The sequence below is a fragment of the Sinocyclocheilus rhinocerous genome, unplaced genomic scaffold (assembly GCF_001515625.1).
Source record: "Sinocyclocheilus rhinocerous isolate Xijiao unplaced genomic scaffold, SAMN03320098_v1.1 scaffold154, whole genome shotgun sequence".
NCBI classification, from domain to species: Eukaryota; Metazoa; Chordata; class Actinopteri; order Cypriniformes; family Cyprinidae; genus Sinocyclocheilus; species Sinocyclocheilus rhinocerous.
Window position 1 is genome coordinate 343,903 of NW_015659335.1, and position 16,426 is coordinate 360,328.

Genomic DNA, 16,426 nt, shown 5'->3' on the forward strand with positions numbered 1-16,426 from the left:
TAAATAAGCAAGGAACAAATTATTGATATTTTCCCTTTTCCGGCCCACAAAATATCACACCGACGTAATATGTGAGCTCTGATTCATTGCTCGCTATTTGCAACATCGACTAACGTTACTGAAGGGGAGCGAGAGAGAGACATGGCTGCTCAAGCTCGAGGTCTTGTAGCGGCGCGATGGCTCGCGGACGCTGTCAAAAGCAACCGAGTGGGCCCAAATCTGCGGATATTAGATGCATCTTGGTATCTACCTAAAATGAAACGCAATCCCAGGGCCGAGTTTGAAAAAACTCACATTCCCGGAGCCTCGTTTTTCGACATCGACGAGTGTTGTGACAAAAGCTCCAAGTTTGATCACATGCTGCCTAGCGAGGGCGAGTTCGCACACTACATGTATAATCTGTGAATAGGGAACAACACTCATGTCGTCCTTTACGATGCCAGCGACTTCGGCTCAGTGTTGCCAATTTAGCAATTTTGTTGCTAGATTTAGCAACTTTTCAGACTACCCTAGCAACCTTTTCTTCCAAAACACCTAGCAACAAATGTAGCTATTTTTTAAAATGTATTTGGCAACATTTAGCCTTCATATTAATAGATTTTGCCCTATTTTTACAGACTTTCTTTAGATTGAGGCTAACAAACTACTAATAAATTCTTTAAATCATAAATGTTCCGAAATAGTAGTTTTACTAATTTACTAGCTAATAAAAATAAACTTAAATTGTAATTGTTAAAAAATGTGAGTGTTTAATAATTCAATGTTGTATTTAAAATTAGCTATTTATATTTTAATATTATATTATGCATTTATATTATTTTATAAACACATCTAAATTAACATATTTACATTTGTTTTTTTTGCTGAGATTTGATGCAGTGACACAATTTTGCATCGTGATTACGCAATGACGTCACCGCGCAATGACATCGCGTCATTTAGCAACTTTTAGCAACAAATCAATCTTCCTTTAGCAACTTCCCCTGAAAATTAGTTGGCAGCACTGCTTCGGCTCGTTCTCTGCTCCACTGATGTGGTGGATGTTTAGGGTGTTCGGGCACACTTCGGTGTCGGTTCTGGACGGCGGGTTCAAGAACTGGTTAATGGAGGGTCATCCGGGTACCGAGCAATATAGTAAACCAGCTTGCGCCGAGTTCAGGGCGTCTTCAACAAGTCCTGGGTCAAAACTTATGAAGACATTTTGAGCAATATTAAAACCAATTAATTTCAAGTAGTCGACGCCAGAGCCAATGGAAGATTTCGTGGGGTTGAACCAGAGCCAAGGGAAAGTGAGTATGGATTGTTAGCCGTCATACCTGTTACACAATTTCTCTGTAAAACAGGGTAGCATTGACTAGTTATGATGTCTTAGGTCAGGAAATGTATCCATGCATGTTACCCCTTTTACTCTTTTGCAAAGACTTAGCACTTTGCACAAATGTTGTCCATACAATACCAGATAGCCTTTTAATTCACTGCAGTAATACAGTATAAGTACAGACCATACAGTTTAAGCAACACATACAAAATTACAAATTAATAACTAATTTTTATGTCTGTAACATTTCTATTTATTAGTTTTAGTTTACTTATTAGTTTTACTTATTTTAGTATTTCAAGTTAAACTAAACAGAAATGAGAAATGTTGCTGAAATATATATATTTTTAAAATATTTTCTTTTATTTCAGTTAACATTTATTTTATTTAAAGTAATGAAAATAAACAGGGTAGCATTGACTAGTTACGATGTCTTAGGTCAGGAAATGTATCCATGCATGTTACCCCTTTTACTCTTTTGCAAAGACTTAGCACTTTGCACAAATTTTGTCCATACAATACCAGATAGCCTTTTAATTCACTGCAGTAATACAGTATAAGTACAGACCATACAGTTTAAGCAACACATACAAAATTACAAATTAATAACTAATTTTTATGTCTGTAACATTTCTATTTATTAGTTTTAGTTTACTTATTAGTTTTACTTATTTTAGTATTTCAAGTTAAACTAAACAGAAATGAGAAATGTTGCTGAAATATATATATTTTTAAAATATTTTCTTTTATTTCAGTTAACATTTATTTTATTTAAAGTAATGAAAATGTTTTTTTATTTTATTTTATGGTTTTAATTTTAGTTAACTATAATAACCAAGACAGATAAGGCAAATGTCTTAGGTCTGGGAATTCATGCATGTTTCCCCTTTTTCGCTTTGTGAGGACTTTGCAGAAATGTATGTATTCAGTCATTTTCAACTATTGATAGCCTTTTAATTAGGGCTGGGTATCGATTCAGATGTTCCAATTCGATTCGATTTCGATTTTCAAGCTCTCAATTCGATTCGATTTTGATTTTCGGTTCGATATTTGATTCGATCTTTGATTTCAATTCTCGATTCGATTTGACTATATGAATGAATATAGATTTAATACAAATCCTATATTTATAAAAAATGAACAGTGAACATAAGATTACAAATGGTTAATTAATAGGAAATTACGAGCCACAAACCTGTATATTAAACACTTTTTATTTTAGGTACACTTTGGGTACAATAAAACAAAACCCCACTATATATTTCAAATGCATACAATGAATAGACAGAATTTTGATGCAAGATGAAAAACTGATGCTGAAAATTGGACAAGTCAGAACAGTCGCATGCCTTGATCAAACAGGATCAGGTTATTTTATGTTTAAGATAAAACAAACATAAAATCTCACAGCATTAGCTGTAACATGGAGGCTCCAAGCCTATGAACGGTGTAGGAAAATTAATACTGGCTTTTGGGTGATAGTTCACCCAAAAATAAAAATTCTGTCATCATTTATGCATGTATGAATTTCTTTTCTTCTGTTGAACACAAAAGAAGATATTTTGAAGAATATGGATAACCAAACTGTTTTGGTCCCCATTGACTTCCATATATTTTTCTCCATACTATGGAAGTCAAGTCAATTTTTTTTTTGCCCAGCCCTACTTTTAATTCTCTGCAGTAATACAGTAGATGGTAGTTAATATGACAAGCTGTGACAGCAGTGTCACACAGTGCCATGCTTCATACATACTTTTGTATAATTAGTAGGCCTATACTTGCATTTTGTGACCACATTCATACGGACTTCTAAGTTATTTGTGAGGTACTTTTATAGAATATATAACGCAAGGTACAACAACCAAAGATTTTATGTACCAATGTAAGACAAATGTTATTTATCAAAAATGCAAAAGTGCCACTGGCTTATTTCTCTTTATCTCAGACACCGAGCCTGGTCATATTCCTGGATCGATCAACATGCCTTTTCCCAGCTTCCTGGACTCGACATCAGGTCTAGAACGTCCCGTGGAGGAACTCAAGAAGCTCTTCCAGCAGGCTGGAGTTGACATGCAGAAGCCATTCTGGGTCACCTGTGGCTCAGGTGTGACAGCTTGTCACATCGCCCTCGCTGCTCACCTGTGCGGCCACCTGGGGGTCTGTCTGTACGACGGGGCATGGGCCGAGTGGTTCACCAGAGCTGCACCAGAACATGTGATCTCTGAGGGAAAAGGAAAACAGCCACGCTGAATGGTTTCTTAGACCCATACTACACCATTTCACTGGAATCAAGACTAACACAATCACTAGAGTTTTAATTGAGGCCTCATTTGTATCAGAAATGATTGCATAAGACTATTGCATAAAGACTATTAAGTACTGCACTATTCTACTACTATCGCATATGCATTAAAGCCCCTTTTCTGGTTGAAATCTGGGTATATATATCTAGGAAGAGAGTTAAAAGAAGGCATAAGCAGACAATTATGCTTTAGCAATTCATAAATCAGATGTAAGAATACAGAAGAAAACAATATTTCAGAATAAGTTTCTAGAATGTAATTATATATGATGTTAAAATGATATCTTTATGTCAGTATAAATGAATTATTTAGGATTTTAATGTAAATTTACCTTTATGAAGGAAATATTAATAATCATTAATGCTACATTTAATTTTTAGGCAATAGAAATGTGATCTTTACTATTATAAGTTTTAAAAATTAACTAAATTAACTAAAATTACTGACTTTAACTCCGTTGTTCCTGTTTTCTTTATATTTCAGAGTTTATCTAATAAATACAATATACTGTAAACACAAACAGCTCCTGTCTTGTGTGCCAGTGTTTAAAACGTTATAAATACTTAAAAAAATGCATTTTCATATTGCTCTCACTGTTAAATTATGAACTTACACACACACACACACATATATATATATTTATTGCTGTGATGCAAAGCTGAATTTTCATCATCATTACTCCAGTCTTCAGTGTCACATGATACTTCAGAAATCAGTCTGATATGCTGATTTATTATCAGCGCTGGAAACTGTTGTGCTGCTTAATATTTTTTTGGAACCGGTGATACTTTTTTTCAGGATTCTTTGATGAATAAAAAGTTAAAAAGAAGAGCATTTATTTAAAATAGAAATCTTTTCTAACAATATACACTACCGTTCAAAAGTTTGGGGTCAGTACATTTTTATTCTTTCTTTTTTTTAAAGAAATTAAAACTTTTATTCAACAAGGATGTGTTACATTGTTAAGAAGTGATAGCAAAGATTTATATTGTTAGAAAAGATTTATATTTTGAATAAATGCTGTTCTTTTTAACTTTTTATTCATCAAAAAATCTTGAAAAAATGTATCGCAGTTTCCAAAAAAATATTTGGCAGCAGAACTGTTGGCAACATTGATAATTCTAATAATAAATCAGCATATTAGAATGATTTCTGAAGGATCATGTGACACTTTATACTGGAGTAATGATGATGGAAATTCAGCTTGCCTATATGATCTCCTAAATGGATTCAGATTTCAGATTCCCGTTTGTCTAACACACGTGCCACACTTAAAATGGCCGCTTCTGATGGACGTTTATAGTTGACTCTGATATTGCCTGATGGTCCTGCGAATAATAACAAACAACGCTACTCCATTCCACTGCCTTCATGGATGAACGTTTATTGTTTATTTACCCGACGTTTTAGACCAAATCTGAATGTGATTTTAAACCTATTATACGATCAGTTGGGCAAATTCACTTCGATTCCGAGTAGAAGATTTCAAAATCAAACTGTTGAATATCAAACGCTAGGTTGGGTCGCGAGGTATTTTCCTCACACGCTTGGCTCTTTTTAACGTTTCCAGTGTTTATTTTAGAGTTCGTTTTTCACTAAAACAGTTTTGGGTTGGCTGAAAAGGCATTTTTAAACATTTATTAAAGGTAAGCCAGCGACTGTAATCGACAGCGAGTTACATAAAATGCTAATGATGACATGAAATGCGTGTTGCAAATTAGCGCTGAAAACATTGAAAGTCGTTCACCTTAATCTTTATGTGTTGTATCTAAAAACATTATATTCATATAAGCCCTGTTGTAATGTTTATTTGTGCCTTTACGAATGCACGGTTGATGGTGTATATGTGTTTTTTTCTGTCCGCAGGTGGCGCTGTTGAGTCATGTCTGGAATCGCTTTGAGTAGACTGTCACAGGAGCGCAAAGCCTGGAGGAAAGATCATCCTTTTGTAAGGGACACACACGATCAAATGTTTGAGTGTAGACTTGCAAACTATTCAGTCAGTCTGTAATCAGTCTATATTTTGCGCTGTTGTACTTTTGGTTGTTTCTTTGTAGGGTTTTGTGGCTGTACCAACCAAAAACCCAGATGGCACCATGAATCTCATGAACTGGGAATGTGCAATACCAGGAAAAAAGGGGGTTAGTATCCTTCTTAACAATCTTACACCTTTCTCTAAATTATGTTTTAGAATAAGGTACATAGAGTTCTAAGCAATGTCTCAATCTGTATGTTTGTTTAGGGTATTTTTTATGCTTATTTGTTTTTAACATTTATACTTGCATGCTCTCATACTTTTATATACATGTAATCGCTTCACATATTTTATTTTATTATCTGTGTTTTTTTCTTCTTCTGTGTAAGCATACTTGGCTTTTTTTTTTTTTTTTTGCCTGCAGAAAAAAAGTTTTGCGAACTTTTGTTGTTTTTATGTCATGACATTGTTTGGAGCATAAGAAACAAATGGAGAAAAAAAACATTTTTTGAAAAAAATATATTTTATTCTATGTCCTTTGTAGAGGACACCAGGACTAAGTTATTCAAAAAGATAAATAGACATTAAAAGGCATGTATAGGCAAAAACAAAGTTTAATTTTTTCATTCACCAATCAACCATTCACCAGTTTTTAGGTTTCAGGCTATTTTTAGCCAAACTTTGTACAAGTCAAGTCACCTTTATTTATATAGCGCTTTTAACAATACAGATTGTGTCAAAGCAACTGTACAGCATTAATAAGGGAAATAGTGTGTCAATAATGCAAAGTGACAATAGTAAACACTAATTTTTCAGTTAAAGGCAGTTCATCATTGAATTCAGTGATGTCAATGATTTGATATACTACTGTACTTTATGGAATATGTGCATAAAATTTCCATAAATTGGTTTTCCCATTCTATACAATGTATCTATACATTACATCTAATTTGCATATTGATGTGTTCTTGGGGAAAACCATAATGAAAAAGAAGTGTCATAATGGGAGTAATAACATGGTAAGATTTTTCATAAGACTTTTTCATATTTCATAGGAATATTGATCTATAATTTCTTTCCCTATTGACTTGTTGTGTCTCCCCAAAATGCCTGATTAACATGATGTTTGTCCTGGTGTCCTCTACAGAAGACTCGTATGAAAATTATGCCCTGTTTCGTAACAAAAAGTCATATTCTGATTTGAAAACCCATAACATTTTTCTGAGATGTTTATGACAAACAATTTTAAAATTCATCAGATTTAAATAATTACAAAACATCATATTTCCTTAAGCGTGCTAAATTTTATCATTCTGTCAATATCAGTCATATTTAAACACCAATGAGAAGGTGTGATTATGATCAAACCTCCAAACAGTTGAGACTTCTCAATGTAACATGCCTGTGGACAAAAGGGAATCCATGGTCTCTTGGATTAGTTCGTAGATGCATGTCATATCATATTTAAACTGTTAAACGAATAATATTAAATGACAGATTTTAAAATCTACATCTGTGTTTTTTGTATCCTTCTGTGTCCTGTAGACTCTTTGGGAGGGAGGCTTGTACAAACTGAGAATGCTCTTTAAGGATGATTACCCATCTTCACCACCCAAATGTGAGTTTTCTCTTCTACAAGAAATGTTAAACCCTATATAGTGCTTATTATTGTCATTGTCACTACACTTCCACATATATTTCCTGTATAGTTCTTCGCTAGTGCCTATAGACAACAAAACGCTGAGAAATACTTGTTGTTAAGCTGATTTGAAACAATATGTTTTGTGAAAATAAACCTGACTTGTTCATTTTCTTCTCAGGCAAGTTTGAGCCCCCAATCTTCCATCCAAATGTCTATCCTTCAGGTACAGTGTGTCTGTCCATACTGGAGGAAGAGAAGGATTGGAGACCAGCCATCACCATCAAACAAGTATGCAAAAACACACAAACAAAGACATACAATAATGTTCACCAAGGCTGCATTTATTTGGTCAAAAATAATGTAAAAACAGTAATATTGTAATATATTATTACAATTTAAAATAACTGTTTACAATTTGGGTATATATTAAAATGTAAATTATTTCTGTGATGGCAAAGCTGAATTTTCAGCATCATAACTTCAGTCTTCAGTGTCACATGATCCTTCAGAAATCATGCTAATATGCTGATTTGCTGCTCTAGGAACATTTCTTATTACCAATGTTAAAAAACAGTTGTGCTGCCTAATATTTTTTTTGTGTAAATCGTGATGTATATTTTTCAGAATTATTTGAAAATCTTAGTTCAAAAGAACAGCATTTATTTTAAGCAGAATTTTTTTGTGACATTATAAATGTCTTTCACTTTTGATCATTTCAATGCATCCTTGCTGAATAAAAGTACTAATTTCATAAAAACAACTTACTGACTGCAAACCTCTGAATGTGTACAGTTTCATCATTATGATAGGAATATGTTAAGATCACAGTATAACTCATAAGGTTAGGCATTTGAACAAACATTTTGGCCCAATAAGCAGTAGGGTTTTTTATGTGATTATGTTGTTGTGGCTGTAGATTTTGTTGGGCATCCAGGAGCTCCTTAATGAGCCCAACATTCAGGACCCAGCGCAGGCGGAGGCCTATACGATATACTGGTAAGGGCAGCCAAATTCCACCTACACGCTTTTATATATGATTTTATTATTTCAGCTGATACCATGCCCACAACATTAGCCTCTTTTCCACTGTCGGGCCAGTGCGTGCCAGGGCTAACAACGAACCGTGCTGGGCCAATGGCCTCGCACCTCAAGCCACGAGCCCAAAATCAAGCCGCGTTTCCACTGTCGGAACAGCGCTACTGTAAAATCCGCCCTTAACACACCTTGTTTCCATCCCAACGAGTCAAAGAGAACAAAATCGTCACTTCCTGATAAACTGGCACTAAATATCACTAAGAAAAGTAGGAGAAACCACTGAATATAATAATTTTCATATATAATAAATCACTTCGTGCCTCAGAGCGAGCAGATGAAACTCAATGAATCTGTCTAAGTTCTTCAAGCGGTTTCTGGTATTTTCATAATCATAATGTTCATAATCATAATGTGTTCTTCTTATAGCGATTGTAAGCATATGCAGCCTTTTGCATCGCGTAGGCCTATAATACATTTCTGCCTCATACGGTGATCAGAATTCCCATCTGGTAATCGTAAGTTAATTCAGTAAGTTATCATAAGTTAATCCAGACTCTCGCTGTTGTCTGAAAGTGAGTTTTGCCATTAAAATTGTTTTAAATGTCTTAAATGTTGATGCTAGCTGGTATCTTCATATGAAAACATGGGAAATTAACAGCGGTGCCGACCGTCTCTAACTCGGATAAACTCCGCCTTTGTTCATGACCACTCCTCTAGTCCCAGCTGGCCCGCTTTGGCCCAAGGTATTCGGCGGGCCGAAAATCCCTGGCCGTTGGCCCAGAGGAAGCCCCGACGAGGCACGATCAAGCCCTGGAAGTGACAGTGGAAACACGACTGGCCCTGGCACGCACTAGCACGCCTGCTTTTGGCCCGACAGTGGAAACGCGGCTATTGATCTTATCTCTCTCACTCATTCTCTCGCAGTCAAAACAGGATGGACTATGAAAAGCGTGTGAGGGCACAAGCTAAGAGATTCGCTCCGACATAGAGCAGCATGTGCACAATCTAAAAAATTCTGCACAGATGCCATTCTGATGCTCCAGAATCCTTCACCACTCAAAGAAAACCCCAAAACTGCAGTTGAGAGTTGAAATAAAGATTTATTCAAGTTGGCTTCAGCACAGAACTGAATGAGAATGGGTGCAAAACAATTCTAAAATGAAAGCAACCAAGACAAGTTAATGTTGGCTGCTGATCATTGACTGGTGTTTTATATAGTGATGGTGAAAGCTGGTTTTGTTTAGTTTATTTTTATGATTATTATTATTTTCTTTTTTTTTTCTGGTGAGGAAACGGGTTGGAGACCAGTCGCTAAGAAACAACTTTTACACAGAGCAGAGATGGTAAAGGTTTCTGTGTATATATAGAATGAATATTGAAAACTATTACTTTTATTTACTTTTTTTACTGTTTCATTACATTAATTAAAATATGTGTGGCCATAATATATGTAATGAGTGTATGTTTAATTTGAAATAAAAAGATAAAGTGGTTGCTACAAGCATTGTGGTTTATGTTGTTTCTATTAATGTTAATAACAGTTTCCTTTTTCACCAGTATCATCTTGTTTTATTTTTCAGGTAGCTTTAATTATGTAAACAAACTGGTGCTTTGCCATGTTTGTGTGATTTTAATGATGCCGTCAGGATTCGTAACCACTGATACTATGTAGAATTATTTATTAATATCGCAGGCAGAGTTTCGCCCATACCAAACAAAATATGCCCAGCTGCCGGTGGGTAGGTACAAACCTCCTCTTACTTTAACTATCCAAAGTCTTGATTCTGTTTGATTCACTTTGGTTTTAGGATATTTGTCCAGTCACTATTTGATATTATGAAAATATCGTTGGCTGAAGTTCTTAAGGAGTCTTATAAAAGAAGCTCGAGGGGAACAAAACTTATCATGGCAAATTGAACCTAGCATATTTTTACAGTAGCCCCTCACTGCGGAACAAAAGATCCAGGGGGTGTGGTTGGATCCACATCTACGGGTGGAGATTGGTAGGTTTAGGGGTGGAGATGGGTGAGTTTAGGGATTAGGGGGTGGAAACGGGTAGGTTTAGGTATATGTCAGGTGGGAGGAGTTGGATCTGCATCCAACAACGCCTCCTGGACTTGTGTTCTGCAGTGAGGACCATCTCTATTTTTATGTAGCATCAACAGTTCTATTTCAAGCGTTCACTCACATTGCGAAGCTTTCGCTGTGGGAACTCCTCCCCTTCTCCAAAATCCTGAAACCTTATAGGATAATGCCAGTTCAACTGTCTTTAATCTATGTTAATCGTATACAAATACTGGCAAGTCTGCGGGCAGTATAAAATGCGCAGAGTGACAGTTTCTTCAGAATCTTCTTCTCGCTGCCATCATTGAAGACGCAACAGAAGATGGCTACCTTCTGCAGGATTTGCACAGGCCCCATCGACCCGCTGGACACAACCACTGCATAGCCTGCCTGGGCCTGGCCCACGCTGAGGCGGCCTTCTCTGAGTCCGACTGTGCCCTGCGCTAACTTGCCAGACTGTTTTGAGGACCCGAAGGGGAATCGCTCATGGTCTTACGTGCCTTCCCCTCCCTTGGGGTGACAGTGACGACTCGGTCAGGGGCAATCGTCCTCTCCCGTCGCCCCTTTCCCCTGTCTTTTTTGCAGACGAGAGCCTTTGCCCCCCCCTGCCGTTGCGGACGTAATTTCGTTTGGCCCTGGGGAAGACGAAGACTCCATGTCTATCTCAGTGTCAGAAAAGGACTGGGCGGAGTCAGAGCAGGATTGCCTCAACACTGAGTGCCCCCAGACCTCCAGGAGGAGTTTACCAGGGTCCTCGACTTAACTGCGATGCTCCAGAAGAGCCTACAAGGAATAAGCTCGACTCCTGGTACTTCCAATTGAGCTGCCACCTGGATGCGTAGAGGAGGAAAAATGGAAAAACTGTTTTCTATTGTCTTTTGCATTATCAGCACGTTTTTCCCGTTTAAGACTGTAAAGCTGCTTTGACACAAGCTGTATAGTATAAAGCGCTATATAAATAGAGGCGACTTGACTTGAGGAGGGTTCCCTTCTTCCCGGCTGTCCAGGTGGTGAATTCGTGGTCTGCACCAGTGTTAATTTCGTTGACGAATAATTTTCGTCATAATTTTAGTCAACAACATTTTTTTCACCGACTATGATGTAAATCTATTGACATTTTCGTCAACGAATACAAACAAGACGAAAATGTTAGGGAGGGACGATTTGGGAAGAGATTCATTCAGAACAAATCTGCTACGTGGTTCAGAGGTTAGATGCGTACATATGATATGAACCGGCGGGACATAAGCTAACGTACACTTGCTGCACGTCGCATAAAACGTCCAAAAATGTCAATATGTGGGAATAAGAGAAGAGCAGACATATAATATATAAATCTGACGACACAAGAGAGAGCTCAACTCGCGTCGCATGAACGGAGAATTACACACAAAATGATGTTGAATTGTGTTTTGAGAACGTGTATCAGTACATTGCATCCATTGCAGCTGTGCATTCGGTTTTAAAGGGAATTTAAATTTAGTAATTTTAGTAATTTAATTCTAATTTAGTTGCTGTCATTGATGTTAATCAAGCAACAAAAGAAAGACAAAATCACGCACTGCTCTTGACTGAAAAACTTTAGTAGCCCTAAAGATTAATCTAAATTTATTTATAGAAATAAATATGTCTGCTTGAAAGAATGAAGAATATGGTAAACAAGTTGCTATAAAGAATGCATAATTAGCCTATATAACCATTGGTATTTTATTTTTAAAAAGACCATGTTCTTGTTCTTTATGAGAAGTGGTTTTATTTAATTTGAACATAAAGGCATGTTGTGTGTCACCGCAGTTTAATCGGTATCTATCATGATAAAACCTTGCGTTGAGCGCACAAAGGTGATGAGTCACCTGATGCCCCGGCGCGCATTCCATCAGCCTTCAAGATCACACTTCTCTTCGGCTGCCCGCTCCACTCAGAGATCGGCTAAGCAGCCTGCCACGTCCTCCGCCGCTCCTCGACATGAGCGGGATGTTCACCACAAGCAGTGGACGGGATCCAGGAAAAGGTGCCACGGACAGAGGAGGAGCCCCTGCCGTGACAGCGGACCACCCCCCACTGCTAAGCCTTCGTCCTGATGGACTGGCAAAGAGGAGGAGAGAGCTCACTGGAGGCCCTCCGCTGGGGCAAGGTGCCAGTCTTTTTTTCGCTGAAAAAAATAGTGATAGCAACCGGAGAGATTCGGCCGCTATGTCAGTTCCTAGATGCATGGAGAGCTATTCCAGGCGTTTTGTGCTGGGTGCTGGACATAATAGAGCATGGGTATTCTCTCCAGTTCATACTCAGACCACACCGTATCAACGGCGTGGTTCAGTCACTGACACTGCCTCAAAATGCCCCTGTTTTAAGACCGGAAGCTCACAGTCTGCTCACAAAAGGAATGATAGAGCATGTCCCTCCGAGTGAGCTGGAGAGCAGGTTTTACAGTCGCTAATTTGTGGTACCCAAGAGAGATGGAGGACTCAATCCGATCCTGGACCCGAGACCCATCAACAGAGCACTTCACAAGCTCACGTTCACGATGATTACTCTGAAGCAGATCCTGGCACAAATCCATCCCAGGGACTGGATTGCATCCATAGATCTGAAAGATGCATACTGTCATATTCAGATAGCAGCACGCCACAGACGCTTCCTGAGCTTTGCTTTCGAGGACACAGCATACCAGCATACTCAGTGCTCCCGTTCGGGCTGGCTTTAGCCCAGCACACATTCTTGAAGTGCATAAATGCGGCGTTTTCCCTCTCGGAGTGGTATGCGCATTCTAAACTATCTGGACGATTGGCTGATTTTAGCCCATTTAGGAGATGTGCTTGTCAGTCATACGGACACACTGCTTCGACGTCTGGAGTCCCTAGGGTTGGAATATGCAGAAGAGCATGTTCACCCCGAGTCAGTCTATAACATATCTGGTTGTGTGTTTCGACAACGGTGGAGATGCGAGCCCGCCTCTCTCAAGAGAGCATAACGACCATTTCATCAGCTCTGTGCCGCTTCAGACCGGACCAGTCTGTTCCCTTGAGGAAATTTCAGAGGCTTCTGGGACTTATGGCGTCGGCTTCATCAGTTTGCCACCTGGGTCTTCTGCATATGCGGCTGCTACAGTTGTGGCTGAACTCTTGAGTTCTGTGGAGAGCATGGACCACGGGGGAGTATGTGCATCGAGGTCACACACAGCTGTGCGCTGAGGCCGTGGCACGACTCAGAAATGTTCAGCAGTGGGGTTCCCCTGGGATTAGTGACAGCACGCACTGTGGTCATGACAGATGTGTCGACCTCGGACTGGGGAGCGGTGTACAAGGGTGTACCGGCTTCAGGCCTGTGGTCAGAGTCTCAGAGCAGGTGGCACATTAACCGCTTGGAACTGGATGCGGTGTCCTTAGCTCTAGTGGCTTTTCTGCCACAGCTGAACAGCGACATGCGCTGATTCACTCCAACAATGTGTCTGTGGTTTCATACATAAATCGCCAAGGTGGCGTGCACTCCAGAGCCCTTTTCAAGCAGGCTGTGAGTCTTCTATTATGGGCTTCTATTATGAGAGTAGATCATCATCTACTCTCCATCAGAGCAGCGCATATCCCCAGTCTCCTAAACCGTGGAGTGGACCTGCTTTTAAGGAACAGAATCCCTAATGGGGAGTGGAGACTGCATTCCAGTTCAGTTCGGATTATTTTGGACCACTTCGGGAGGGCAAAGGTGGATCTGTTTAAAATGAGTGAGAACACTCACTGCCCACTGTTCTTTTCGCTGTCCCAGCCCGGAGCTCTGGAGCCTTAATGTTTGGCTACTTCAGGGGTCTTAGAGTGGCTAAGCGCCCTGCCTCCTTGAGTGCTCGACACACTCACTGAGTCTCGTGCTCTTCTACTAGGTGTTACTAGGTTAAATGGGGAGTGTTCGTGAAATGGTGCTGTGATAGAGATATCGACCTGGCGAGTTGTTGTCCTACATTTTCTGCAGCATAGGCGGGATAACAGGAGTCTACCATCAATGCTAAAGGTTTATGTGGGCACTATTGTTTCATTTTGTTCCCCGGTTGATGGGTAATTGATCGGGAAGCACATGCTGGTGGTCATATTTCTCAGGGGAGTGAAATTACGTCCTCCACGCCCACCTTTGGTGCTGCCGTGGGACCTAGTGCTGGTTCTGAAAGCTCTCTCTCTACCCCCCTTCAAGCCCTTGGAATCTGTCGCTATGAGGGAGCTCTCCCTCAAAACTGCTCTGCTTCTCGCCCTTGCCTCGGTTAAGCGCTTAGGAGCTTCATCTTCCGAGTGGTCGACCTTGTGTGACGCCGAGGCTCAGAGCGCCGTTTTCCCAGTCAGGGCTAAGGATTTATATCGACCGCTCAGCCGTCTTTTGACAATCTGACCAGCTCTTTGTGTGCTTCGGTGGCTGTACTAAGAGATGAGCAGTATCTAAGCAGAGGTTTTCTCACTAGATAGTGGACGCTATCGTGTCAGCTTATGCGAACCAGGGTCCAGAATGCTCTCTCAACATCAGAGCCCATTCGATGAGGGCTATTGCCTCTTCATGGGTCTGGTCTAAAGGCATGTCTATTTGATATATTTGTTATGCAGCTGGCTGGTCCTCTCAGATTACTTTTGCCAGGTTTTACAAGTTGGATGTGCCGAAAAGTTTCTTACGCAAGATGCAACCCATAGCAACATTACAGATCAGTGATACCGCCACCTATTGCACGACACCGGAATGACAGCTAAAGAATCACCGATGGATCGGGCTTAAGAGGGCCGATACTGATCAGTAAAAAAAAAAAAAAGCCATCTATGTTTTCAAACTGTTTTATTCCAACCTACTTGGAAATTTGAATCTGCATCATTTGTCTATATCATTTGCATCAACTTTGATTACCATGCTGCTAAATTATACTTAGTAAAATTAGAGGATGAACACCATCAGCAAATCAGAGAAGAGGACAGAGAGCGGCAATCAGGTCAGTTCTGAACCGAATAACTTGTTTTGTCCAATATTAAAAACTAATCACAAAATTGATCATTTTAGAAAATTGAAATACGGTTGCATGAGGATTATAATTAAAATGGAACTCATATCATGATTGTTATGTGTTTATTTATGTGCATGTCAGGTGTGCAGAGTGCACAACCCACAGGTTCCTCTGCTTTGTGCACCTCACTACTCCGATACAGGCTCAGGCTGCACAGATGAGCACAGATCCTATAATATGATGGGCCACTATCTGCGTGCAAATGTCTTCCCAGGTGTGTCTTGAACATATAGACAAACTGCATCTTTGTAGTATATTACATATCTTATTATGTGTCCACTATCAAAGGGCCCCCAGTTGGTCATCCCTGGTTAAAGGCAGGGTATGTGATTTTTCAAAAACACTTTAGAAAACTGATTCGGGCCGAATAGCAAAACAAACTTGTAGCCAATCAGCAATAAGGGGCGTGTCTACTCGTGATGTGGAGGAGAGAGCTTTCAGTGCAAAGGTGGCTGTCAAAATAAATCTGCATCGTTTATCTTTTTGATCTTTCATTAAAAAAAAATCACTAAATTCTAACTTATCATTGAAGTAAAACAATGGAAAGCGGGGGTAAAATCACATTATAAGATAAATGTTTTTCTTCAATGCATATTGGCCACAATTATTGGCACCCCTAGAAATTCTTCTGAGTAAAATATCTCTGAAGTATATTCCCATTCATATTTACATATTCTTAGCACACCAGGGTGACTAGGAGCATGAAATTGTGTCCAGCCATGACTTTGTCATGAACCACTACTGTGAGGAGCACGGAGCGAGGAATGAGGAGACGTGGTGTAAACTTCAAAACGAACAGACTTAATAAACATCAAGGAGCCAGGAACACACATGTAGCAGGGAGAGACGACATTCAATACCGGACGACCACAGAACGCAAAGGCTGGGACTTAAATACATGGGATAATTAGAACTAACTGTGGAACACCTGGAAACAATAAACAATTAAACATGAGGGAAAACTGGGTCATGGAGCACGTGGGGGAGGAGACCACGAGACACAGGACTGACAAAAGGCGATTTTCTCAATATCTTGACTTTTTTGCACCCTCAGATTCCAGATTGT

At 39.3% G+C, this 16,426-nt stretch overlaps 1 protein-coding gene and 1 pseudogene across 1 annotated transcript; both read left to right on the top strand.

Annotated features, from left to right (window-relative positions):
- Positions 1 to 141: 141 nt before the first annotated feature.
- LOC107723591 (3-mercaptopyruvate sulfurtransferase-like) lies at positions 142 to 3,834 on the top strand (annotated as a pseudogene).
- Positions 3,835 to 4,863: 1,029 nt separating this feature from the next.
- Positions 4,864 to 9,788, top strand: LOC107723610 (SUMO-conjugating enzyme UBC9-like). The gene is made up of 7 exons (XM_016532326.1): positions 4,864 to 5,267; positions 5,488 to 5,569; positions 5,679 to 5,762; positions 7,142 to 7,214; positions 7,417 to 7,526; positions 8,155 to 8,234; positions 9,198 to 9,788. The coding sequence occupies exons 2-7, from the start codon at positions 5,504 to 5,506 to the stop codon at positions 9,259 to 9,261; spliced, it is 477 nt and encodes a 158-aa protein (XP_016387812.1). The 5' UTR covers positions 4,864 to 5,267; positions 5,488 to 5,503; the 3' UTR covers positions 9,262 to 9,788.
- The last annotated feature ends 6,638 nt before the right edge of the window (positions 9,789 to 16,426 follow it).